This window comes from Alligator mississippiensis, chromosome 3 (genome assembly GCF_030867095.1).
Source record: "Alligator mississippiensis isolate rAllMis1 chromosome 3, rAllMis1, whole genome shotgun sequence".
NCBI lineage: Eukaryota > Metazoa > Chordata > Crocodylia > Alligatoridae > Alligator > Alligator mississippiensis.
In genome coordinates, this window is record NC_081826.1 from 43,123,767 (window position 1) to 43,151,520 (window position 27,754).

A 27,754-nucleotide genomic window follows, 5' to 3' on the forward strand; every position below is an offset into this window, starting at 1 on the left:
ATGATTACGTACCCAACACTAAGTGTGAGGCCTGTCTTCCTTAGAAGAGTCCATCTTTGGTGTGAATTCTTTAGGAAGGCAATGTCTGTTGGGGTCACTTTTATTCCTTCAGCTACAGGAAGCAAGAGAGGGCAGAGTAGATGCAACCCACGCTTGGTTCCTCTGCCAGTCAGATTCCCGTGAAAACAGGTCTCTGACTAACAAGGATGAAGAAACTGTCATGAAATCTATGTAGATAATCTCAGACAGTCACTAAAGGGCAAGTTACTGTACTTGCAGCAATTGTCCATACAGATGCCAATCTTGGCAACTCAAAATCAGCTGCTCATTCAATTGGAGGTAAGCAGATAGTTCTTCATAAATAGAGATTACAAGGTTGCCCTGGCAAAATTAGCATCTGCCTGCTGGACCCTTGAACCAGGAAGCAGTGAGCAGTAAACAGGTGCATAGGGCTCCCCGGTGCTGCTTTACTTAAAAACTGACATGATACGTAAATAGGCTTCAGAGATTGCTTGGGCCCTGGTGAAAGCCTGTAAATTGTAATAAATTTGCTATCCAAGACCTGCTTGGATAGTTTGTGGAAGGATGTGGCTTGTTCCTTAACCCTTTCAGTGCATGTCAAAAAGTCTGAACACCTGAATGGCTTCCCATCTAGTTAGGTCAAAGCTCTGCTGAGTAGGGAGTTAGCAGCACTTGGGCCCTGTTAACAGAGAACCAGGTCAAAATACAAAAAAGGGGAGGAGAAAGGGGCCATATAAGCCTGAGCCTGAGGCTAGGGGTTCAGACTGGCTCAGATCCTCACAAAGGAAAGGAGCTCTGGGTTTGGGGGTGTAGAAAGCTTGCGGACTGTGCTGAGCTACTTCAGGCTCTAAAGACAGACTACACCAAGGTAGTCATATTAGCATCAAGGAGTGGGAGGTGAGAAACAGGAAGGCTGGGAAGCACAGCAGGGAAAGCTGAACTCCAGTGGGTGTCTGGGACTGGAGTCTGACCCCCCAAGCCTGCTACACCTTGCCACTGCACTATCATCTAACAAGTTTAGCTTCATCTCATCCAAAACATAATGTGGTTTAGAGAAGATAACCTGATTGACATGGAAGCTAGAGACTGCCAACTTTGAGTGAGCTGTAAGGGTTACTCTCCTTTTCATAGACCACATGAGGATCCCTCCTTTTCTCCCAGCTCAAGGTTATCAAACTTAATCAGTCCTAGAGGCCAATACCAACTTCCTGTCCAATCAGTCCTACAGGCCAATGCCAATTCTCCCAATGCCAAATTTCTGGTCCCACAAGCACCCATGCAGGCCAGGTGACATGTCTCTTCAGGCTAGATCTGGCCAGCAGGCCATATCTTGAGACTGCTGTCCCAGTTGATGCATTGGCTATGAGGCAAGTCATTTTCAGACAGATGTTAACAAAATCATAAGTATCAAAGTAAGCTGTCAGTCCAGTTAATGTCAAGTTAAGGCTGCATGCAGGAAGAGAAACCACAGGCAATTCCCTATGGCAAGAGTGTCAAAAATACAGCCCATAGTCCAGATCCAGCCCATGGAGTTGCTTCATCTAGCTCGTTAGGGACTGCTGTGGAATCTGGGGTCCTAGTGGACATGGTTCTTAGCAGCAGGGGAGCAAACAAGGCATCCCTGGTCACCAGTGGCAACAGCCTGCTGCCTCTTTGCACCCCTGCCACATCAGGCCTGGCTTGCAGCTGCTTGCCCCACTGCCTCACTGGTGGATGATGGTGGTGGCCACTGCTGCTGCCTCCATGGTAGCCATGGCCCTCCACAGTAGCTGTGGTAGCTACTACCACCATGACCACTACTGTAGCCAAGGCCATAGCCACTGCCTCATTCCCTGGCCTGGATCCAGCCTGTCAGAAGCCCCCGTGATCCAGCCGGTGGCCTAAGAAATAGCACAGTCTTGGGATATGTCTCCTGGGGTATGTTTTTGAGTTATGGAGCAGGCACACTAGGCAAACTCCACCTTCAAAGTTTAAAAAGAATGAGCTCTAAGGATGGTTTTCTGTCCATCTTTAGGAGACTCCTGACAGCCTCTTGCCTCTTTCTAAAGACGGTTTGCTAGGGAGTTTGAAGCTGCATCTTGGCTCATGCAAGGTACTTCGACAGAGACTCTCGGCAGCAGGGCATGGCCCTGACCTCCTGAGACTGCTGCCTATGCCACGTGGAGCCAGCCCAGCCCAACGGCGCATGGGACACATGTAAGCAGGACCCAGCCTGGCCTGAGGGAGCACGGCTCTTGCATGCGGTATTGGGGGCTCCAGGTGACAGCAAAAGCAGCCTGGTCCTGCCTGAAGAGGTGTGCTCCCAGGCCAGGCGGGGCTGGGCCAGATCCATCTAGCACAGGTGGAGGTCTCAGGTGGCCGGGGCTGCACCATGCCACCAGGAGGATCTACCAGTAGTGGGCCATGAACACCCCGACAGGCACTGCTGCTGTGGAGGAGGCGGGGGGGGGGGGGGGGGGGGGGGGAAGAGGAGGGGCAGGGGAAAGGGGCTGTGCACCATGCTGGGGACAGACAGGGGATCCACCCCTCCTGAGGAGTCCCCTCCACCTCCAGCCCCCCTCCACCATCTCCCCCACTCTCACAACCCCCTTCACAATCCACCCCTAAACCCCCCACCCCTCTCACAAGCCCCCCACCCAAATACCCCCTCGCATCCCACCCCCACAATACACCCACAAACCCCACCCCACAAACTCCTGCACAAGCCCCATACCCCTGCTCTGAACATTACTGGGAGGAAGAAGGTGTTATTATTCCCATTGTACAGACACAAGGGTGGCATCCTTGGACGTTTGCTTCCCCAAGGCAAGAAGCACTAGCACACCCTGTGCTGCTGCTACTTGTCCCCAGGGAACGCCTGTCCTATGCGCCCTCTGGCACATGGCAAGTTACCCCGGGTGGGTAGGGAAGACTGGAGCCAGCACTGGGCTGACCCCAACAGCCTTAGCTGGGGTCCTGGGGGCTTTCTGGCACTGCAGCAACAGCAATCCTGCCACTTGGAGCCTGGCCGGCAGCTGGAGCATGGCTCCAGCCACCCAGGCTCTGGTTTTGGGCAGTGCATACTGCCACCACATGCGCCATTTTTTTTTCCACATTTTTTTTTGACCCTAGGATCTCCCAGAGTCAAAAACCACCCCTCCCTGCACTACTACTTTGCAGTATGGAGAACAGCTGAATGTGTGGTATGTGCTGCCACAGACGTGTCTGCAGTGCCACATACCGCAGTGCCATGCTTATCTTAACCCGGCCAAGATGGTGGAATGATTTGTCCCACGTTACACTGGAAGCACATGACAGCAGGAAATTGAACCTGCATCTCCAAGTTGACCCCTTAGCCACTGAACGATCCCTCATATCCTGCGGCCACCATGAGACCTTAAAACATGCAGTTATTATTGCACTTTGTTTTAGAATTAAAGAAAAAACAGACTTGAAATGAATGGTGTACACAAGCCACAGAAAGAAATGTTCAGAATGCAATTTCTTCCAGCTTTCACTCCCACAAGTAGTGAAATAATGCTCTGAGAACAAGTTACGCACAAGTTAAAGCAAGTCGAGCTAAGACTATCATCCATAACATTTACTTTGTGCAACAACAAAAGAAATCTCTGCAAATCTAAATTACTCAGACGGAAAGAATGACTTGCTGAACTACTGTCATCCTAACACTGGTATCAACAATTATCTATCACATTATCTGTCTTGATTATTCCCAAAGATTCATTTCTCTCCCTTAGGATTAATTTCTCTCTGAAACTAGCCATACCTTGATCACATTTTGGCCCAGCATATCCAGGGTAACAGTCACAAGTAAATGATTCCCATTCATCAATACACTTGCCATGAACACCACAGGACAGTGCCCCAGCCCTTTGACACATTCCATCAGTCAGAGCACAGCCAGGAGCACTGTTTAAAGACTCTGCAGGGTTCTCCAAATCATACACCTAAGAAAGGACAAGAAAGAATGAACCACCACCTGAAGCAGCTTTAGTCAGCAAAGTTATCCCACCAAACTATTTTCTTACAGCCTGACCTTGCTGTCAATGATGACATTCCGTATACAGCCAACAAATCCTTTGAAGTGCCTTTGTAAATCATGGGACAAACTCTTAACTCCACCCAGCTGTAGGGGTTGGTGAACACTGAGAAATCTTCCATTGTTGGGGAGATAGGGAAGAAAAAAGAATTAGTGGTACACAACTCAGATTAAGAGCATGCTGATCTGATCCTTTACTTTCTTTTTCTTTTCTGCAGTTTTGTTGCCATCTTGTTTTGTTTTTACCTTGCAGTTCCTGGAGTCTCTTCTGAAACTTCACAGGCTGATGAATCTATCTGAGAGATCTCCTTAAGATCATTGTCCTTGTCTTCAAGTGTAACATTTATGCAGTGGTCAAGAATCAGCTGCACTTTCTAAATGGAAATTGTATTGCATGAAAATTATTGTATTTTTTTAAATTATAGATTTGACTCCACCTATCAGAACAGGTCAGTGCCATTAATTATAAATAACAATGCAAGAAAATCTACTAAATAAAACCAAGTTTTTACCTGAAGATCTCAGAGCTCGACACAGGTGCATAATTACACATCAGGATTCTTATTTTATAAAGGAGGAATCAGGTATAGCAGGTTTGATACTTCACTGTGCTCAAGTAGGGAAACTAAATCACAGCTGCCAGCCCCAGCATAAAAACTAAAACCATGATGCAATGGAGTAGAGTGGAATCTCATTTCTTCTCTGCCCTCAGGCTATCCCATATCTGCAGCTGTTGACATGCCCCCCAACTTTTCTTACAGGCAGTTCTAGCACCACAGGTAAGGAGCAATCTCTATGATTAGCAGAGATTCCTCCTACACAAAAGAGGAAGGAATGATATCTTTGGCCTTTTTAATTTTGCTTCTTGTTGCATAAGCACCATAAAAATCAAGCTGGTGGATCAAAAAAATTAAGGAATTTGCCCTCAGGACTTGGACAGACATATCAATATGTAATGCTACCAGAACAAGGTGCTACCAGGGTGTGCACATGTGCACAGCCTCCTGGCTGGAGCACTACAAAAGTTGCCTCAAAGGTGAGCTCTCCAGCTGGGTGGCAATAGGGGCCCACTCCTTTACTCTCCCACCTCAAAGAAGCCTGTCAATGAGGCAGTCTCTCTACTGCAGCTGCCTGCAGCTCTTGCTGGTGATTAGGCTACAGCCCAACCTGCTGTTGCCATTCTGGTGCAGAGCAGGGCAGCCCTGGCTCTGTAATAGCTGCCAGCTATTCTCCTTTGTTCCCCAGTTAGAAGGGGGAAGGAGATTGGAGTGCTGGGATGCAGGAGGTCCTAAAGATCTTCTGTAGTGCTACATGAAATTGTTCACATATTTATTGCATGTAATGCTACAGAATGGCAGCAATACAAAGCAGTTTCTGCTTGAAACAGGAACTTTTTATGGTGGATCCACCATACTACAAACAGCCTAAACATAAGTACACTAGCTTTCTACAGCTCTATAAGGGCGCTTATAGAATTACAAAAGAAACGTGTATCCAAGACCCATCGGCCAGCCACTTGAGAAAACGTCTGGAACTTGGCTGGTCAAATTACCACAATCCTAGGCCCTAATCACAAGCCAATGTTCCCTCCACAACAAGTGGGGTGGAAAACCAAACTAATAAATTGTGCACGTTGATAATATGGTGATGAGGTAACCAGAAAAGTACCTTGACAGACCAGCTGCTTATTGGAGGGATCTTGAATATATACAAGTTCTATAGTTCATGAATATATATCAGATATCTGAACTCAAGTTTTGTAGGATTAGTTGTATGTACACTTGCCTTTCCATCGCTTAAAACTTTTATATTATGCCAGCGACGATCTGCAACATTAACTTTCTTTGACAGCTGCAGGAAAAGCACCCCAGAGCCATGACTCAGAGTTAGCGATGGGACACCACCAGAGAGCTCTAAAAGGAAATAATGTTACTGAATATGTCTTTTCCTGTACAAAAGCCAACCGCATCACCATTAATATCCTAGTGAACTAGCAAACTAAACATAAATTTAAAAATAACTTTAGCCCTTGAATGAGGTACAGATTAAGCTATCCCATATACCTTGCATCTTTTAAAACCGTGTTTTTCTCTAATATCTGTACCATTAACTAATGCCAGGAACAATCATAAAAAATGAACAAACTGAAGTATTAGTTGGTTGTTTTGCATTTTCATTGTTTTCTAAGGACATTTCCTTAAGAAGGCATTCAAAATTTATAAATACAAGTACAGTAAGTAGAGGCCCAAGTTCCTCTCTCTCTCTCTCACACAACCCTCCCATGCCAAAAATATTTTTAACCTAATGCAATGAAATCCTCCATTTCTCCAGATTGCACATTTGCTACTGGTCCATTGTACAACAGAAGGCCATCTGCCACTTCAGTAATGAACTCCAAAGAGATACGGCTGTCAAAGCAAGGCTTAATGGGAGGGAACCAGGCATAACCATGCCCTCTGAAAGTATGTTTTGTCTGCTGGCATTCAGGTCCATGGAAATTTGGAGGGCATTTACATCTGTAAAAAAAAAGGAAAAGAAAATGAATTTGTTTCTTCCATCCCCAGCATGAAAACTTGGAATACCACCCCTTAGGGAAGAAAAAATACCTATTGCAGAGCAAAAGTCCTCTATTTGCATTGTGGTGATTCATAATCAGCCTTGTCTCTGGTGATTACTAGTATATCTTCTACATCATAAAATGTTTGTTGCTCACTTATTTTACAAGTGCAATTTAGTTTAAAGCTAACAATTCACATTTTGTCCACATAACTATCTTATTAACTGAAATATTCTTAAACCAAGGCAATATGTAAAACCACTGTTTACTGTCAAGTGAAGAGAGATTTTTGGCTAGTTAGCATGATAGTGGTTTAATGCAGTAATCCTGCACACATGCTGAACTTTATACTAATATATATGGAAACAGTTATCTTTTCTGGACAGTTTATGGTCTAAACAGGCAAATCAGAAAAAGGATATAGAAAAGGGATTCAATTTAGAAACAGTGATTAGGATGATGATGGTTACATTTTGGTAATACCACTAGGATTTCAAACTATTTTGTTTATATCAGTGCTCTTCAATCTTTTTCCCTAGCAAGCCAGACTGGCAGGTGCCTAGTCTGTCCACAGGCCAGATCCAGCCAGTGGTTCCAGTCTGGTGCCCAAGGCAGGCATGGCAGATGCCAACTGGCCATGCAGAGGGGGTCAGAGGGCAGGCCACCTACAATGCAGCCTTACAGGGAAAGGAGCTTGATTGAGCTCCATGGAGGGTAGGGGGCATGGCTGGGCCCAACCCAGGCCCCACAGAGAGAGAAGAGGGTGTGCTGTGGCCCTGCAGAGGGAAGGGAATATAGCTTGGCTCTGCAGGAGGAAGGAGGCATGGCCTGGTCCCAATCTGGCCCTTTGGGGAGGGAAGGGGGCATGACTAGGCCCCATGAGAGGGATTGGAGGTCCAGAACTGGAAGTGGCCCCATGGGAGAGGGGGTGTAGCACACACTGATCAGCCATGCAGGGGTTTGGGAGGGGGGAGGGTTAATGGCCACCACTCCCCCACTATCAAATTTCTGGACCCACGGGGAGCCCTGTGGGCCAGATGTAATGGTTCAGCAGGCTGCATTCGCTTGTGGGCCAGAAGTTGAGCACCCCTAATTTATATTACTAAAACATCGCTGGAAAAGGCTTTTTGATAGTGTGTAAGAGATTTAGGCAGGGATGAAGAATGATGGAAACATAGATTATGGCAACGGGGAAGAGGGAAAGTGTAGAAGAGAGGTAGAAATGGTAAAGGAAGGGACAAGACTAATTGGGCGAAAGAAGAGCATCTTTCATACTTCACAAATTTCTGTATGCTCTAGCACCTACAGTAGAAGAGACAAGTGGGCAAAGGAAGAACCCATCACCAAGGAAGACATGGAAAATTAGGGTAAAAAAATGTCCCAAGATTAATTCTCAAAGCTGAATGAATGAGAATGGCAAGAAGCTCTGAAGAGTCTCTACGTTCCCCTTTACTAAGATATACTGTGTTTAATGCAACTGAGCAGTATACTGGCACCTGTTTAGAACTGTACCATGGACAAGGCTTTTACAATTTCTGTTTAACATGGAACAAAGTGTTCCTCAACCAGCATGCTGCGAGAACCTGCCAGGGGTGCCACAATGCCAGCACTGCCACCACTGCTGCCAGGTGAAGCTGTGAAGTATGCCTCAATTTTCAAAAGGCAGGTCAGAGCTGAACTGAGAAGTGGCTGCAGCAAAAAACTATGCTTGCCTGAATTACAATATGCAGCTCTTGCTGGTTCAGCTCTAATGCGCCTCCTGAAAACTGAGGTGTGTGGTGATAGTGACCATGCCCTGGCACCCCTTGGCTGGCCCCCCTCTTCCCTCCTAGGCCTCATGTGTTCTTTTGCCTAGACCCTGTTGCTCCTACCCCCTCAGCGCTTTTCATGTGTTGTGCATGCAGCTCAGCACCTTGTTGCTGCCGCCTGGGTGTTCCTGGATTCTGTTCATTAGGGCCACAATACTGGAGTTGGGGGGCCGGGGGCAGGGAGAAGGGGAAGGGAAGGGAAGGGAGGGGCAGAATTGTTCTGGGATATCTAGGGGAAGAAATTGGGCCAGTGGTTCCCAATCTCCATTAGTGACCTGGAGCCATGTGTAGGGATTCTGCTGCTGCACTGGAATTATATCATGTGTTCAGTCAGACAGAACTAGGGAAGCACTCCCTGTTAGCTGCCTGAAAGAGTGAATAAGGTATAATTATAATTTCTATAATCCATGAATAATATGCTAGTTAATAATAAAAACAATGTTTATAATATCATATTCATATCAGTTCATAATGGGGTTCTGCTAAATTCTGAAAATTTTTGGAGGAGTGCCTTGGATCTAAAAAAGTTGAGAACCACTGATATACAAAGGGGAAATTAAGGTAAGAACTATTGGGTAGTTGCTGCTGCCTTTCCATTGTAGGGATGGCTACAGTCAAGTGTCAGTGGGGAGGGTAGAAGTGGCAAAGCAGGTGTGAAATGCACACACATTCTTGGGCCTCCCTGCAATGAAAAAACTGCCACACATTTGAAGGTATCACTTCCTCATCTTCCAAGTTTGCCATTATGCTGTAGATGAAGACTGGCCATCCCACTCCCATGCCCAACATAAAAAAATAAAAAAGCGGAAATAGAGTTTGTCATTGATGTGCTATGCAACTAGTTAAACCAACTAATAAAATACATTTAGATCACACAGAATATGCATTTCTTGCACTTTGACACCAGAGAGGGGAGCAGGGGGGACGGATCAGTAGTGAACTTAATTACCTTCTAGAAAAGTGAGACGTCTTTGCTTTTGTAACAGGGAGCCAGAGGACTCCTGTTACTTTAAGACAGTGGTTTTCAACGTTTTTTACTTGCAGATCCCTAAAAAATTTCAAATGTAGGTGTGAACCCCTTTGAAAATTTTGACTGAAGGTACAAATCCCATTGAATTTTAAGTATGGTATTCACATACTTTTGATTAATCAGGAGTCATAAGTTGCGGACCTCTTAGAAATAATCTGTGGACCCCCATAGGGTCCACAGACCACAGGTTGAAAACCACTTATCTAGAATAATACCTGAAAGGCATGGGCATGGTTATAGGGGCAGAAGGCGGCCACAAATAGCGCTTAAGGCAACTGATGCCCTGGAGCACTGACAGGGCCAAGGGGTGCCCCACATAGGGCACTGAAGAACAGGACTAGGGGTCAGCTGGGTACAGGTGGGACTCACTGGTCAAGGCAGGCTAGGGTTGCTTAGGGACCCTGGGGCAGCCTCCCTTCTACAACAGAAAAACAATTCCATAAAGGTGTGGCAGGAACAGGAAAAGGGAGGGTACCCTGGGAGATGGGTGAGGCAGGAACCATGCGGCCGCCAAGGAGCATCATGGTCACCCCTGGGGCATGGTCCTGCTTTATTCTGAGCTTGCAAACACAGCAGCCAGTACAAGATGAGATGTGCTTTAACAATATACATCCACACATCCTTCCTACAATTGACTTAGAAGTATGTGCCATGGAAAACTTTACTAACCTGTAACCCAAGTCAGTGTCTATACATGTGCCACCATTAAAGCATGGGTTTGTCCAGTATGCAGAACAAGAGAGATGCTGGCTCTCCCGAGCAGCGCAGATGCACAAGGCACTAGTCAGGACTGTAATAGACACCAGCGAGATATTTCCAGCAGTAGTGATGGTGGGTACACGGCTGTAATTGTATGTGCTGACACAGCCAGTGCTGCGAGTGCAATTCGCAGTCTTGCACTCATCTACACCAACCTGTGTGATGTTCACGTTCAAGATGTTTTGCAGCTGTAGAAGAAAGTTTGTTTTATTGATATCATTTTTCACTGAGAAGCTCAGTACTTCTAAGTGTCAGAATTACAGCCTTGGAAAACTGCCTCTTAACTATTAATCCAAAAGAGAGGTGGGTCCTCCCCTCCTTGCCGCTTTTTCCTATATTAGCCTTAAGACTAAGACAATAGCATATTAAAAAAGTAGACACACTAATGTTTTTTTTCAGGGACTCAAACAAGGTAGGAGAGAATTACATTTAGGCACCGACACCTAAGTTTGGCACCTAACACATAGCATGGTGTCTGCAATTAAAGTCACTTTAATTACAGCAATAACTGGAGATTTAGGTAAATATCTAAACCACTTTAAAAACAAAACAAAAAAGAGAACTCTCACATTTCTCTAAAAGAACAAGGTTATTCTGCTTTCTGATCAGAGAAAGATGAAATGTTTGACTAAACATTGGAGTTCCAGTTACAGAGCCTTTCAATAGAGAGACAAAAGGGGTGGGGAGAGAAATATCAAGAATTATGCACACCCCACTTTTGGATTATGTCATAGCCTCTGCAGAAGAAGCTGTATATTCTGAAGATTGGAATATTCTGAAGATCCTAAAGGAAATTCAATAGCCTAAGGGTAAAAATTTTCAATGTTGTGTGCCTAAATTTAAACCACAGGTCTCAAACTCATTTGGTCCTGTGGGCCAGATCAGGCCCATAGACTGGCCCTGTGTGCAGCATGCATGCCAGCCCTGGTGCTGCGCACTATATGCAGTATGCAATGCATGCGCGGCCACAGCCCCACATGCCATGTGCACTGCATGTGGCATGCAGGGCCAGCTCGTGGATACAATACAGATTGGCTACAAATCGGGCATGCAGGGCTGGTCTGATGCAGGTGCCACATGTGCACAAGGTTAAGTTCTGCACACCACATGGAGCGTACAGAGCTGGGGCTGGCACATGCTGCATGAAGTGAGTGAGGTTGGTTTGAGAGCCACAGGCCAGGTCATAGGGCTCTGCTGACTGGATCTGGCTTGCAAGACATATTTTTTGACATCTCTGTTAACAGTTAAATGAGAGTCCAATATTCAGACATTTCTCCTAGAGTCTACACATCAGAAAATTAGATAATTTCTATTTGGATGCTAAATGTGATCTTAAGACAAAATTTCCAAGCATGCATATTTGAAATTTTTAGCCAAAGTGCCAGAGAAATACATTTCATTTAGGAGAGTCAAATATTGCAACGTACAGCTTGGTACTTCCCACCTCCCAAATCACTGATGATTCAAAGCAAACATTACACTAGGTAAGAGGTACAAGATTTTAATAGATGCAGTAAGAATCAGAAGTTCATGAAAAGGGAAACAAATCACATACCTGTGCTTTAAACACTGCCACATAACCATTAAGTTTCTCTGCTTTATAATATGATGGCCCACAAAATGCAAACCAAACATCAACCCCCTGGGTTTGACCTGGGACATTCAAGACACTAAAAATATGAATGTTTTCAAGTTGGGCCGGGATGATTTCTGAAAGAAACTTCTTCATCTGGTTGTATTTACTCTCTGTCCCAGAATACTGAGATATAAAGTCCTCTGCAGTGATACCTGTAACCAAATGCAAAAATACAACACTTTTACATCTTTGAGGTTAAAAAATAAATCTAACGTGTGATTATGAACTGGAAGCAGCAGAGATCCAGAGCAGTTATATTTACATAACTGATTCTATAACCTTCTTTGACACACTGGGTGCAATTACACATGCTATTAAGGCAACATAATAAACTCCGAAGCAGTTTGCAACAGAGTTAACTGCTCCTGGGCACAGTGTGTACACAGGTACCCAGGACAGCAGCAATTAGAACTAGGGTGGAGCAGCCACAGGCTGGCAGAGCTCTGGGAGCCAGCCCTGGGTTCTGGGTGGTGGAGGGGCTGGCAGAAGCCAGAGATTTGGTCCCCACCTGGCTGGGCTAACTGGATGTAATTTGCGCCCTGCAGTCACTGTTTCTACAAGTATTTGATTGCAGTTAATTACTTTTCCATAAGAGTTAATTTACTGCACCCTAGTACTAGTGCATGTGTGGAAGATGACACTTGACTTAGTCAACTCTGCAGTAAAGCGCATGTGTAGATGAGCCTTTCTTCTCTGCACTCTAGAATTTTTTATACTGGTGTCAGAACTTGTCATGAGGCTCATATTTTTACTTGCCATTTCTTTCTCTCTAACTCAGTAACAAGTTTAGAATTATTGTACTTTACACAAAGATTTGAATCACTTGGGAGCTGAGGTTTGAGGAGAGTTGCTTGAATAAATTCTATTTGACATATAAATACTTTGTCATCTTATCTTTGATGTCAGACTAACACTTACTGCAGTGTCTTCTAATTCCTGTCTTGCATAGAATACATGCTGAAGGAGGAAGATAGAGCAAGTGTACATATAAACATGCATTTTCAAATCTCTGTAAAGAGGATAGTAAAGGCTAAAGAGGACAAGCCTAACATTAGGATTTAAAAATTGTAGTGGGTGCTGACAGAGGTGATATTTGTTATGCAATCACCCCCTTGAAAGCACTCTACAGCCGTGCTTTGACCGAAGTTGTACAACAAATTAACCCTTATTTAATAAGGGTTCAGATGAAGGCATTCCAAAGTGGAGCACCTTCATTAACTAATTTTTGTCCCTGCACATGAGCAGAGCTGGGCTGTCCATAGGGTGGGAGGGGGGTAAGGAGGAGAGGGAGCTCTGGTCTGGGGTTTTCCAAGGTTTCACTGAAGATGGGGGAGGCAGGCAGGTGGATTGGAGCCCCCCATCTCTCATCCTGCAGACAGCACCGGAGCTGAGGGAGGGGAGCCTCTTTCTCCCTTGGATTGGCTCTGAAGTGGAGCTTGATTCCTCCCTCCCCTCACAAACAGCTAATGCCTGTTGGGTTGGGTGTGGGAGAGGTGGTCATTGTAACTCACAGAACTTTCTGTGAAGCGCCATAAATTACAGCAGGGAGCTGCCCATCTGTCAGCACCCAGTATCAATACAAACAGGGCAGATTTCAAAGTGAAAATACCAAAGACATTACACTACATTATTTACCTTGTATTCGTATAGATCCAGCATTATGGAAAGACTCATCTTTGATCTCATTTACAACCACCCGTACTGTTGAGACCACATCTGGCCAGATGTCATCAGTAACTTTCACTCTTACATTGTATGTTCCTACTGGGATACCTTCTTCAATACTCAGCAACCCTGAGTTATCATCAAGGATAAAGTACCTGCAATAGAAGTTATGAGAAAGGAAAAAGGTAAACAGAAAGATAATGTCCTATAGGCTTGCTCTGAACAAAGATTAAGACTTCCAAAACCTGTCTACATTAGCCTGACCACTATGACCATCAGCAACAGGGCTATACAAATAGAAAAAATTATACAAAGATTAAATAAAAAATCTAGAGCAGGATTATTTGGTCCACTTTGTTCTGGAGAGAATTCCCATACCAAAGCTACTGAACTAACAGATCCCCCCACTCACTCCTGGTACAGAAGGGGAGTGAGGAGTCAGAATGGAGTAGAACTCCAATACATTTATCCATCATTGATTTAAGGTTGTAAAAGACTCATTAGAGACACAAGATAAAGCAGACCCTCTGCTTTTTGCTGGACAGCACACAATTAGACAGTTACAACCACCTCCTTGCAAATCAGTGCAAATCCTTATGCTAAAGTACAGTTTACCTCCATCCAAAAAGTTAAACAGCACTGGTCCAAGTCACCTATACACCTGTACATTTGCACAAATCCCATCAGCCTAGTACAAAACCTCCCAGTGAAGACAAAGCTTCACAAAACAAACAGTAGCACTGAAACATTGTTTCTTCAGTTAAGAAGAGATGAGAAAGCCATTTGTGAATTATTTCTCTTATGTGGTCTACTGATACTAGCACTGGATAGGACTTTAATCAGGGATTTAACATTCTGGCTTATTAATTAGGCACATACATAAGCCCAAGGCCCTAGTCTTAAACCTATATGATCTGCTGTCAACAGCTGCCAATCAAAATCCTGATCTCTGTTTTCAGAAACTTGCTCCCTAAGCCACAGAGGTATTTTGGGTAGTATTCAAGTTACTCCTCCCAAACAAATTTTGACATTGCAGCCACTATCCTTCTAGAAAAGACGAAAGATCTTCCACTTCTCTTAATACATCAACACGTAGCATGACTTCTGCTTGTTGAAACTATGAAAAGTGCTCTTCTCTTCAAGGGAAGAACATTTCAACTCTGCAAATGCTGGACCAGGAAGCAACAGAAAAGACTGAATTTGGAGCATACATTGCAAGAAGGCATTTGGAGAACTGCATATAAGCACTATATACACACTGAATGGAAGGCAATATACTGTGGCACTTTTGCTCTTTAAAAAAAACAAAAAAAGTTTAGAAGCTTACATTTTTAAAAATGTTTTAAAACTCATTTCATCAAGTTTATATGGCTTTTAAATACCTTGATGTTTTTTCTTCAAAGTGATACGTTTTGTGATCCCAGTCATCTTCATCTGGTGCACTGATCTGGCCCAGCACTATTGTGGGTAGGTTACCTGAAATAATTAAATATACAAGTGACGTAACTACAAGTTTCTCGCATTTATACATATGCGTGAATGCATGCTTGCCATAAAAACAAACATAAAATTATAATGTTAGTGGGTTATCTTAAATTTAAAAATCTCCATATAAGTATTTGTGACAATTCTGGAATAGACCTGTAATAATTTCTGAATACCCTATGTTGATGTGGCTGTTTGCTATATGACACTATTGATTATCATCACAACAGGAAGTTGTCTCAGAAAACAGGCAGGAAGAAAATGATAAGTCACCTTAAGCAAATACTTTTAAAAATTGTTAGAGGACAATGTCAGAACCATTAGTCTTGATTATTTAGCCTTAGTTTCCAGCCAACCTAAAAAAAACTAGTTTCAGAATGACAGGAAAAGGTCTGTTAATCAGAATAATGATTGAACTCTGAAGTAAAAGTAAGCCTTTTTTCAAAAGAGTATGTGTTTTTTTGGGAAACTAGACCAAGGCAGAAAACCCCTGGGCTGGTGCAGGATATTGAAAGAAGTTAGGCTTACTTATGTTACCTTCAAGAGATGATAAGAATTTATAAAGATACAAAAAATATAGACAGCATTATTTTAAAATTCTCTCTAAGAGCTCCACTCCTACTAGAGGGTACATGTGTTTTAATAAGAATGTTTTGGTCTCTATGCAGTGCTGGTCACAAAATCCCATAATTAAGTCACATGTATTCAAACTCAGTTGGACCTGTAAGTAAGAATGGTGGATACACAGGTTCCACCAATTCTTCCTGAGGGATCCTTTGAGTGGGGTGCACTCTGAGACTCAAGAGGGGCCATATACAGTGCCTGCCTGACCACCTGCCTAGCACACCATGATGTTCTGCCTCCTTGCCAGACTGCATCCTGCACCCCTGCCTGCCTGCAGCTGCACTGCTGACTTGTGGGAGGGGCACCAAAATACATGTTCTTTGAGGACGCCATTTTCCCTAAGGCTGACTCTGGGTGACAGTATTTAGTTGACAAACATGTTTTGCATATAAGACAGTGTTCTATAGTGATGTGCAATTCCTGCAAAATCCAAATAAGACAGACAACATGAAGGACAAAAAACTGTCCTTACTCTGCTGCACATCGTGGATCTTTTTTTAAATAGGTGTAAGACAAAATTTCAGAGCTGACAAAACAGAACAATTTTGTTTTTGAAAAGGTTTCCAAATCAATTGGAACTAATATTCCAATATTCCACTTTCCCAGAGTAGGAACAAAGTTTCGTGGTGATTGCTAAAGACAACAGAGGCATTGTGGGCAAACAGCAGCCACCCACATTACATCAAATCAACACAAATTGTAAGGCCCCATTAAAAAGCAAACAACAACCCCCCAATATTTATCTACTACAGGGCATTATCTATTTATAAACACTTCATAATCTGCCCTGATCAAATATACTAGCTATTTGGGATACTATGGAACCATCAGGTGTAAGGCAGGAATGAGCTGAGGACATCTGCATCTCACACGTTTCTCCTGATCTGAATGAAACACTGTGAAACAAGCTTCAAATCAAATACCGTTATAGCTGTAAATGAGGAATTCCACATGGCCAGCAGAATGAGGATGATCATTTTGGTCCCCAATATTAATTGCTAGTGTGTTGGTTGAGCTCATAGGTGGGGCCCCACTGTCTGTGATCAGGATTGGAAGGTAAAACACTTTCTGTTCTTCTCTGTCAAAGGTACGCAATGCAGTAAGCAAAGCGCTTCCATTGTGGAAATCGTGCAAGTTAAAGAGATCTACGCTGCCTAAATCATTGAGTAGGTGAAAGGAGAAAGGTGGTCCATTAGTTGCAGTGTCTCTGTCTTTAGCATATAACAAGGTGGAAGTTTCATTCATTTGGACAATTTGTGGAGGAGCAGTGTTTTCCCAAATCACTGGGTTGTATTGGGCCTCAAACTCTGGCTCATTGTCATTTACATCCTGCAAAGCCACAAAGACAGTGGCACTGCCAGTCAGTGCAGGCTGTCCCATATCAGTGGCAGTGATTACAAGGTGGTACTGTGGCATGGCCTCATGATCCAGCAATCCTTCAACCACAACCCAACCATCATAATTCACGGAGAATTGCCCACTTGGGTCAGAACTGTCTAACAAGTGATAAGAGAACCTTCCATTGAGTCCAGAATCTAAATCAACAGCAGAAACTTGGACAACTCTGGTACCAAGAGCTACATTCTCAGCAAGAGCAGCCACTTCACAGAACTGGGGATAAAAGGCAGGTGCATGGTCATTGGAATCCTCCACGTACACCACACAGTAAGCAGTGCTGAAGAAGTTCACGTCTTCAACTTTCAGAGTCAAATTGAACACCTTCTCATAAGGCTTCTCAAAGTCTATCTGTTTCCTCAGTCGAATAGTCCCATGCCTGTTGATCTTATCAGTCTCTATGGAAAATTTATCATCATCATCTCCATCAAGAATACTGAAATTCACCACAGCATTTTCTCCCTCATCTCTGTCCATAGCAGATACCACTGTGATCTTTGTGTTGACACTTGTATTCTCAGAGACGAAAGCCATGTACAGCCTTTGTGTAAAGACTGGAGCATGGTCATTGATATCAGATACCAAAATGGTGGCAGTACCTGTCCCAGCAAGTCCACCACCATCTTTTGCTTCAACTACCACAAGGTATTTGTCTTCTTTCTCCCGGTCTAGAGATCCGAGCACAGTGTAGATTGTGCCTGTATCTGGGTTGATTGAAAACAAGTTGAGGTTTATTTCATTTTGGACATTTTGAGTAATTCTGTAAGTTAGCACTGCATTCAATCCCATTTTAGGGTCATCGAGGTCTATAGCAGTCATGTCCATTACAGCAGTGTCTGCTGGGGAGCCTTCCGGAACATGACCCATAAAACAGCCATCTGACATGCAAAGAAAAAGAGGTGGGTTGTCATTCACATCACTCACTTCTATGATAACATCTGTAAAGCCAGTCAGACCCTCCCCATTTTCATCTGTAGCAAGAACAAGAAAGCGCCATATGGATTGCTTCTCACGGTCTAGCTTCTTATTGGCATGGATCTCTCCCGTGTACTCATTAATACTGAACTCGCTGTTGGCCCCCTGTCCATGCAGTGTGTAGCAGAGGGCACTCTGGTCAGCTTCTTGATCAGGGTCAGTTGCCAAAACCTAAAACAAACCACAGCATGCATGTGCAAGTATGTGAGAGGGAAAGAATAGAAACTTACTGTATCTTTAGTGAGGGCAGCTGGTACTATGCAGGCCTAATAAAGAACACGAATGTGCAATATAACTGTTAAAGCAAACATCTATTGGTTTGAGTCATTGTGGTCAGGGATCCTTTCAGTGAAGATTATGGCTGGATTGCAGAAGTAAACTGATAGTGCATGTTCTCTACAGACTAGTGCATTGGGGAAGGAGGACAAAAATCTACAGGAAAAGTTAGGTAGCAGTAGTAGTAGTGGAACAATGGAGCAAGTGTATGTAGTAAACCAGTACCAGATGGGATACAGGAGCAGACAGGAGAAGGTTAGCAAGTGCCTAGATCCTTTTCTCCCCAGGCCTGAGACCACTACATACATATTTTTGGCACTTCCAGTCTCCCCCAGCACTCTAGGATAGTAAAGAACTTCACACATACTTAGGAATTAACCCTCAACACCTGTGAAGTAGGTGCGCTTCTTCATTTTACAGAGGGAGAAGTCAAAGCACATAGCAAGTGGAAGTGATTTGGCCCAGGGTAACAAAAGGAAGTCTGTCACAGCTGGGAAGAGAAATGAGAAGATATTGACCTGTACAGTAACTGGAGTTCTTTGACATGGCTTGTCATATGTGCATTCTTTTCTTGGTGCACAGAGCTCATGTCCCAAAGACATTTTGTCCTACAGTATCTATGTGGTGCAAAACCCCCTTAAGAGTTAGTGCATCTCAGACTGATGACAGAATGTACTAACAATGTCTCAGTCTTCTCAACCACCAAAGTCCAAGTGGATAGGATATAGAGGCAGAGGGGACAGAGGAGTAGGTTGCAAAACATGTATTGTTCATATGCACCTTTAAGAATCTCAGTTCCCATACAAGTAAGAAACTTCTCGTCCTCCAGGCAATTGATTTAACTGGTCTCTCATCTTGCAAGAGTGGAAGCTATATAAAGACAGATGCAGGATCTCCGAATTTGGAGAACAATACCTGCAGCCCCACCTTGCTGACTGCAGCATCTGAACAGTAGGTCAGGGGTTGTATACTGCCTTTTGAACAGGCACAAATATTTCAGGTAGAGTGAGTTAATTAGCCATGTTAGTCTGAAGTCAGGGCAAGTTGACACCTGAGGACTATCTGGTTCAGGGAGGCATGAGCCTTTGTAGGTGAATGAAACATAGCATCTAACCAATTAAGCTGTCACCTATGAAAGCTCATGCCTCCTGAACCAGTTAGTTTCTAAGGTGCCACTTCAGAGTTCACCGAGATGAATGCATTTCTAAAGAAAGCAGCTGATGTTGTTTGAGCTCTGGCTGTAGGTAGTTCTAGCTTGGCTGACTTCAGGAGGTAGGAAAAGGATTTTCTACATGCAAACTGATTTACCTTGAGAACCATTATCGGCAGATCTGAAAGTTCCTCCTTGACATTGCCATGGTACTCATTCTGTCTGAAGACTGGAGCTTCATCATTATTATTGATTACATTGATGACAATGAGTGTGTGGTTCTCCCACTTGCCATCTGAAGCCACAAGCTGGAGCTCATAGCGTTGCTCTTGCTCATAGTCAAGGTGTTCAGCAATGAAGATTGTTCCCACTTCAGGTTCTACATCAAAAGCTCCTTTTGTGTTCCCTGACGTAATCTGGTATCTTATTTTGGCATTTGCCCCTAGACAAAATAGCAAATATGTAATTGCTACTACATACAATTCCATACTGTATGCTACCTCTTAGAGCATAGTTAATGTGAGTAATTTTCAAGCATGTTAAAATCAACAAAATGAAACAAAGAAGTTACTTAATCGTAGACCAAATAGTCTGTTCATTTGCTGTTGAAAAATGTAAAGTGTTATTAAATGCTAGAAGCCATTTTGTTTAATATATTTTCTACACTGAACTCAAATGTCTGTTGTGACTGTTCCTTCACTTATTTTTGCCACTAGGTAGTGCTCAAATATCAAAAACCCTCAGTAAGGTTTAAAAGAAAATATTTCAGAAAAAAAGGATTCTTTTTTACCATCCTAATATTTGCTTTTGATGGTTGCAAAATGCTTGGAAAAGTTTAAAAAATTTAGGTGCTTCACAAGATAAGCTACTTTTCATTTGAAACAAGACAAACCATCACCATCCTACATCCTGCCTCCCCCGCCCCCCCCCCAAAAAAAGGATGTATTAAAATTCATTTCACTTGCATTTGAGGTAGGGTAAAAAAATTTCACACAGCATGTTTTAATATGAATATAATTTTTATTTGTGTGTTGCACATGTACTCATGCACATACACACATTCATGCTATCAGTAGGAGGAAAAAACAATTTTCAATGTTTTAAGTTTACCACTTTTTATCCACGTTACTGAAATGACAGGACCAGCTATTGACAGACTCTGAGAAAAAGAAAGGACTATATTCCAAATACCAGATTTACTTGCAGGTCACCAAGATGAGACTGCAGGTATTTCAAATACCATATTTACTTTCAGTCAGCAAGATGAGATTGCAGGCATTTCAAATACTGTACCATATTTAGTCACATACTACATATGCCTTTTTCCTAAAAAAAAATTAAAAACAATCAGCATTAAAAAATGGTATGTTTAAGCTAGGAATCTGATTTCCTTCACCAGACACTGTACTATAAGATGGCTGACAGCTTCTCTCCATCTGCCAGGAAGCAGGGCAGGGTAGGGGCACTGTCCAGTATTAACTTTTTCACAGCTGCTTTCAAACTGGCACCAGTTTTTGGCAAGTTTTATCCCATAACAAGGATATGGGTATGTCGCAGAGCACTGAAGTGCCCTGCTCCTAAAGAGGGGAAACTGCTAGGCAAAGAGCCCTAGCAGTGAATAAGGAGCCCAGCTGTTGGTTGCCAGGGCAACTGGAGCCAGCAAGCAACCCACACCTGCCAGCGGTCAGCTGACTGAAAGGGGCAGGGCCTGGCTCCCTTATAAACCCTAGGGGCTGAGGCCAGAGGCAGTTCCCTACCAGCAGCCAAGGAGGAAGGAGTTAGGAGCTTCCTGCTATGGAAGAAAAGCAAAGTCTGATGCAGGAGCAGCATCTGACACTGCTGCGAGATAAAGAATCCCCGGTAGGCCTGAATGTTGTTATGGCCGGGTGACTTCTATTTAGGTTATAGTCAAGGGGCTTGTGTTTTGTTTACTATTTGTTACCGGTGGTTTGGGTGAGGCTACTAGGGGTTGGAGGAGGCCTCATAGGGGACCCACAGCAGTGTGGGAACCCCAGTGCCAGCAAGGGTGCAGTACTTGGGGTGCACAGACCCCAGCCCCAGAGAGGGGCAGTTGAGAAGCCCCAGTGTGGGCATGGTGAGCCCCAGAGAGGGGGGCGGCTTTACTGAGGAGGCCCTAGAGAGAGGGTGTAGACCTGGACCGAACAACGTCTATTCCAGCTGTGAGGCTTGGGGTGTGGTAAAGGGATGGTTGGAGTCACACATAGCCCATAAGGCTAGGGTGCCCTGAAACACCCATGATAGTGGGGCCCACAAAGGGGTCGAGGAGCCCACGGGGCTCAGAGTACAGCTAAACCGTGTCTGAAGACGTGAAGGCAGCCTCCCTAACACATTTGAACACCAAAAACATGGTGGGTGAGAATTAGAGAGTGCCCTTGGGCCAACTTGGCATGGGAAGGGGGCCTTGAGGTGATCATGGCCCTCCTGCAGGACCCCACCATGACAGGGTGATGTGTACTGTACTACCGTGGGTGTGCAACTAACTGGGGCATATGGCACATGGTCATAGGTATTAACAGAAGTGTGATGAATGAATTTATTTTGTCCTAAAATAAAAGGATGTATAGCAAAAGAGTGGCCTGGGTAGTGGGAAATTGAGTAGATTATTAAGAGTTCTTGATATATTTGAAAAAAAAAAAAAAAAGTTCTTCTCCTCTCCCAACTACTGGCAGCCCCTTGGAAGCTTCTGAATTACTTCATTAAAACAAAAAATTATGAACTCACAAAAGAATCCTGTATTAAGGTCTTATATAATGCATTACTACATAATTAATACAGTATTATTGTAAGCACTGAAAAGATGAGAGGAATGTTTACTACACCTTCATCTGCATCACTTGCTGTTGCTGTCAAAACAATATATCCAACATCCTTGTCTTCATCTATACTGATTTCATGTACTGAATAAGGGAAAGCTGGAGCATTATCATTTACATCACTGACAAAAATCCTTACATATGTAGTATCTGCAAAAGAAACATAAACAGGGATGATAGACTAGATGTACAGAGTTAGATGTGAGAGATGTTCATCTATCACAAACATCTAATTATAGCAAAATTAAAGTAACCTGTTTTTCCTACCACTTACCTGGTACATAAACCATGATTTTTTTTACCTGTGTTGGGCTGGCTGAGAATACCAGGTCTTGCAGACTCTGAAGAATCCTGAGACTGTATTTCAATAAAGTAAGATCCTCTCTTCTCTCTGTCAAAAGTTGCTTGGGTGGAAATAACTCCTGTCTTGGAATCAATGGTGAAGAACCGGTAATCTTCACTAGCATCTTTCAATATTAAATAATGAACCTGAAGCTCAGAAATATTTAAGTGAGGTTACATTTTCCATGCATCAAGTACATGAGAGCTAGGTCCCCCTTGCCCCCATTTGGTTTTTCCAAGTACTTGCAGAAGTTTACCATTATAAGAATAGGAGATTCATATTCAAAAGAGCGAAACAAAATAACTAGGTTCATGCCTGATCACATGCATCTAAGATCTGGTGAACCAAATTGTATCAATTAATAGATTTTCAACAACAATGGCAAACACAAAGCCACTGTTCCTAAAAGTCTTAGTATGTTGACAAAAAGTTGAATTTTTCTAAGGAAAAAGCCATTTCCCCATTTAATTCAGCACAAAAATCACTAAAGACACCTGTGGGTAAGAGCCACTTAAATCATGCAAATGGTACTAGCCATTTGCTAAATCCAGTTGATTTCTATATTGAAGGCACTACTTAAATTGGATAAGAATCCTTGATAATTCATGCTGGTGCGGCATTGCTCTGCTGTTCATATCTCATTAAGGCTTATACTTTTTCATTCTGAACACCAATAGGTATAACTGAACGATCAAGCTACTCAGCCCCTTGTCTGTGCTACACTGAGAGTCTGTGTAGCAGTAAATAAGGCTGGGAAAAACTAAAAGCATATGGTCTCAGGCCCTGCAGGATTAAATGACCACTGTGCAATTCCAGCCAGTCTCCTGACCACCAAAGGAGCCTGCTATCACAGCTCAGACTCTACTGCTATACTTGTCAGTGACCACTTCAACAGATTTATAAAGTTACAAAGGTGGTAACAGGTTACAAATCAATGCTTTGTCTCCCAAGAGCTAGCATAAGGATTTGTGTGGAAAGCACAAGGAAATAGGCAGAACAAGAGGAACAACTCAGTGCTGCTTGTTGATGTGTGACAGGGCTGGACAAACAAATTAATTGAGTCTGCCCCATGTTCTATTGGAACACTCTAGAATTGCCACAGCGTCATGTATATAAGCCCCTGCGGGTTTAAAAATGGCCACTGGAGCACTTTAACTAAAACTCGTTGAATGAGCTTTAGTTAAAGCAACCTGTGCCCATTTTTAAATGTGTGGGGGCTTGATACACGTGATGCTGTGGTGTTTTAATTACAAAGTGCCTCTCTGGGACCTGCTCTAATGAAAATGTCCCAGTCCTCCTCACCCCCAAGCACATGTATAGGCGTGTCCCACAGTTATTCTTGCTATTAAAATGGTGGGGGCTGGCTGGAGAGCACAAAAGGCAGCTTCATCATGTCACTGGATGAAGACTGATTGCTTGGTTCAGGAACTAAAGCATCAGGCAGGCTGCATCTTCTCTCTGAACCAGGGAAACAGTATACATCCTCTTTTATATAAATCAGATGCAGCCTCTGATCAGGTAAAAATTGGAAGGCAGATTATACCTGCAGTTCATTACTGCCTCATCTGCTACTCATGTTCTATGATCAGTATAACAGGAAAACCTTTCTGTAATATCAAGACAAAAAAGTACAAAGTCAAACCTGTCCATGCAGCCCAGAATCCAAGTCAGTAGCTAAAACCTGTGCAACTGATGTGCCAATATTTGCCCCTTCAGGTACAAACACCTCATAAGTAGAAGATGTGAAGAATGGAACATTATCATTAACATCTGCAGAGAAAGATTCTCTCATTATGGTCTGGACAATATTACCATACATTCAAAAGAATCTAAAAATTGCAAGTTTGTTTGTTTAAAAACATTTTTTTTTTCCCACTTGATTGGGGGGGGAAAAAATATCAAGTAGCTTCTGCTATGATGCAATTCTGATCTCAGCCTTCCCATTCTCAAAGCAGATAACATGCATTTGGTGATTGTGAGGTTTCTGGAAGTCTTAATGATGCAATTTCAGATATGATACCAGAGTGCTTAAGCTAATAAGCAATTAACCCACTGATACCAGTAGGGCTGTGCGAAGCTCTGGTAGTCAATTAGATTTGGAGGAGATTCGTCCCGATTTGGCAGCCAAACCTCTGAATCGGAATCAAATCGGGAGACCAATTAAAAGGTCCGAATCGAATTGGAAGCCTCTGAATCAATTCAGGGAAGATTCAGCTGGATTTGGAGATTTGCTCATAGTCTACACAGGCAACAGTCCTCGAGGACGCTGGACACAGCTGCCTCCTGCTGTTGTCTGTTGTGGTGGGCAGAGGGGGGAGGAAAGGGGCATGGTGGGGGCAGATCAACTCCCCCACAGTGAGGGAGGGGCTGGGGCAAGCTGCCCGCTGAGGCAGGGGGGGTGTGTGGGACGTAGGCTCAGCAGCACTGGGAGTAGGGGCTATGCCCCGCTGCTGCTTGCCCCCTTCTGCCCGGAGTGAGCTGCACCTGCATCGTGCACCCCCCACCCCCAATCTGGGCAAGTGGCTGGAGGGCATAGCCCCTGCTCCCAGCACTGCCATGCCCACATTCCCCAATCCCTCCCTCACTGTGAGGGCATTGATCCACACACCCCACATCCCTTCCCTTTCCCCACCACAACAGATTTACCAGGTGAAAGCAGCTGTGTCCAGCATGGTAAGGACTGTTGCCTGTTTAGCCTATGGCCAAATCTCTGAAGCGGCGCCGAATCTTCAGATCCAATTCAGCTGAATCAAATCGGGACAGTGATTCGAATCTCTGAATTGAATGACTGTCCCTCCGAATCTGCCAAATCTGAAGCAAATACTTGCCGCTTTGCACAGGCCTAGATACCAGGTGGTGGCAGCCTCTCAATCCTGGTCCTACAAAGATTTATACATTTCTTGATTATTATCTACTGAAGCCCATAGGACTATTCATGGTACTAGGGGTAAACATACAACTAAGGGCTAAGCTATACACAGCCTTCCACCAAAATTAATTGTTTTTAATTAATGCTGTGTTTTCCTGGAAGTGAGCATATAAACCAGTCCTAATCTTACAGGATCAGTGTCTCAGAATGCCTACCAATGTAGGTGTAACTGGAGAGACTCACAGTATTTTAGGACTTAAAATAGATGGTATTCTTAGGTTAACAGGACAATGTCAACCTGAAATATAATCATTTTCAAAATACAAGTTACAAGTAGTTTCAGGTGCTCCACTTTTCTCCTGAACTCCCTGCCAATTCAGTTTTACAACCATATTTTTTCAATAAAATTTTTTTCCCGGTTCCCCCATGTGATGTCAGAGAAGCTTACTGAAGCATGTTTTGAAGTTCAATGACAACAGATCAAATAGAAAATATAAACAATTTACACGTAGGAGAAATCTTTATTAGAGTAATCTTTGGGATTATATGCAACAAGAGCAAGTAAAATAATAATAAATTTTATTTTTAGTCTCTCTCTCTATGATTGAAGGAGACAAATACTTAGTATCTAACCCTGCAAACACTTAAAACATATTTAACTTTACTACCAAAACTGATACTTGGTTTCAACATGTGCATGTTTGCAAGATCAGGACCTGTTTCCAGTTGTGTGTGTTGATGCTGCAAACTTCCAAAATGTAATGTATTCATAATTTTCTGTAAAGCTTTCCATAATGGCAGATTTCCCAGGTATTGGCTCAAAGTGAGTGTTTTCTTCTACAATTTTAGCCAAAGTACTCGGTCATTTGCTGTGTGAGAGTGGTGCATAAAAGTACGTCTGCCCTAAAGATTTTTTTTTGTATATGGATAAATAAATGGCTGTAATTTCACAAGGAGTTCTCAGGTAGTTATATCTCACTTGCATCTACACCATCCAAAGTGCATCTTACATGGATGATAAAGTATTGAAATGAGTTTGCTTCTGGGCAACATTCACTAATCTTCATTACAAAACTATTAATCTATGTAATAATGTTATTCATTAATATAAGTTTTGGTAGTTAGACCATAATCTTTTGGGGACAGAAAACATTTCTTCATTATGTACAATGAGGCCTACCTTGATTTTTAGAAACTACCACTATATAAATAAGTAGGTGTCTGTTCCAGCATACTATGGAAAAGTTTCAGAGCTAAAAATGCTCTTCCACCATGCAATTAGGAAATAGCAAAATTGGTTAAGAAATAAGATGTGAATATGTAGAAATTTAAAACAGAGAAACAATGTACAGGAACTCACATTATGGTTACTATTGTGTGACAATCCCTCAACACTGAAGAAATGCAGAAATAAAAGTTTTCACAGGATACCCAGTTCACTCGCATTCCGGATCATAAGTCATTCCAAATCAGAAATAATTGCTTATGCCACAAAGAAGGTCAGAATCAGACTTAGTGTTAGTGAATTCTGCTTATGCCATTAATTTCTCAGTACGGTAATATATGTAGAGTCATCAATTTCAAGAGCATGCCACTGTCGCTCAGTTCCACTCATAGTGAAGTTGGTGGAAGCCTCACCACTAACATCACTGAGAGAAGTCAGTTCACAACACAGCATGTTTTAAACCAGGGGAGCTCACGCTCCGGCCTATAGGGCTCCCCATGTGGTGGGAAATTTGGAGGCAGGAGAGCAGTGGCCATTAATACAGTCACCCTCCCCCAGCTGAACTGCCAAACCCCAAGCCCTGCCATGCCAGTGGCAGCTGGGCCACACTCCTTCCCCTTTCCCACATCTGGATCTGGGCCATACCCCTTCCCACTTCCCCTCCTAGGCCAGTTTGGAGGCAAGTCATGCTCCCTCCAGTGCAGGGCCAAGTCACACCCCACTTCACTGGGGAGCTTAGCCATGCTTCTCACAGGTCTGGAAGTAGGCCATGCCCCCTTCTCTCCCCACAGGGCCAGTTTGGGGGAAGGCTATGTCCCCTTCCCCACCATGGAGCTGGGCCATGTTCCCTCCCCACAACAGGGGTGGATTGGGGCCAGGCCTTGCCGCCCCCCACCCCACCTTTCACCTCACCCCTTGCTCCTACCCCAGGCGGGGACAAGCTATGCCTCCTTTCCCCTGCAGGGCCAGGTTGCAGTTGGGCTGCCCCTCGCCCCCCCCTCAGTGTGGCCCAACGGTGCCTTCTACACTGGCCCCTGTGCCAGATCAGGACCTCCAGCAGGAA

General features: G+C 43.6%; 1 protein-coding gene across 1 annotated transcript in view; it reads right to left on the minus strand.

Annotated features, from left to right (window-relative positions):
* The window catches only part of LOC102569725 (neural-cadherin), a 92,324-nt gene that overhangs the window by 10,678 nt on the left and 53,892 nt on the right, over positions 1-27,754 (minus strand). The window contains exons 14-27 of the mRNA XM_006273952.4: positions 24,240-24,367; positions 22,557-22,743; positions 22,261-22,404; positions 19,579-19,862; positions 16,548-18,165; positions 14,898-14,991; positions 13,486-13,670; positions 11,770-12,002; positions 10,125-10,402; positions 6,362-6,576; positions 5,846-5,973; positions 4,307-4,434; positions 4,058-4,175; positions 3,788-3,968 (exon numbers count right to left, since the gene is read on the minus strand). Coding sequence (XP_006274014.3) covers positions 3,788-3,968; positions 4,058-4,175; positions 4,307-4,434; positions 5,846-5,973; positions 6,362-6,576; positions 10,125-10,402; positions 11,770-12,002; positions 13,486-13,670; positions 14,898-14,991; positions 16,548-18,165; positions 19,579-19,862; positions 22,261-22,404; positions 22,557-22,743; positions 24,240-24,367 — 3,921 coding nt within the window. The remainder of the gene's footprint in view (positions 1-3,787; positions 3,969-4,057; positions 4,176-4,306; positions 4,435-5,845; positions 5,974-6,361; positions 6,577-10,124; positions 10,403-11,769; positions 12,003-13,485; positions 13,671-14,897; positions 14,992-16,547; positions 18,166-19,578; positions 19,863-22,260; positions 22,405-22,556; positions 22,744-24,239; positions 24,368-27,754) is intronic.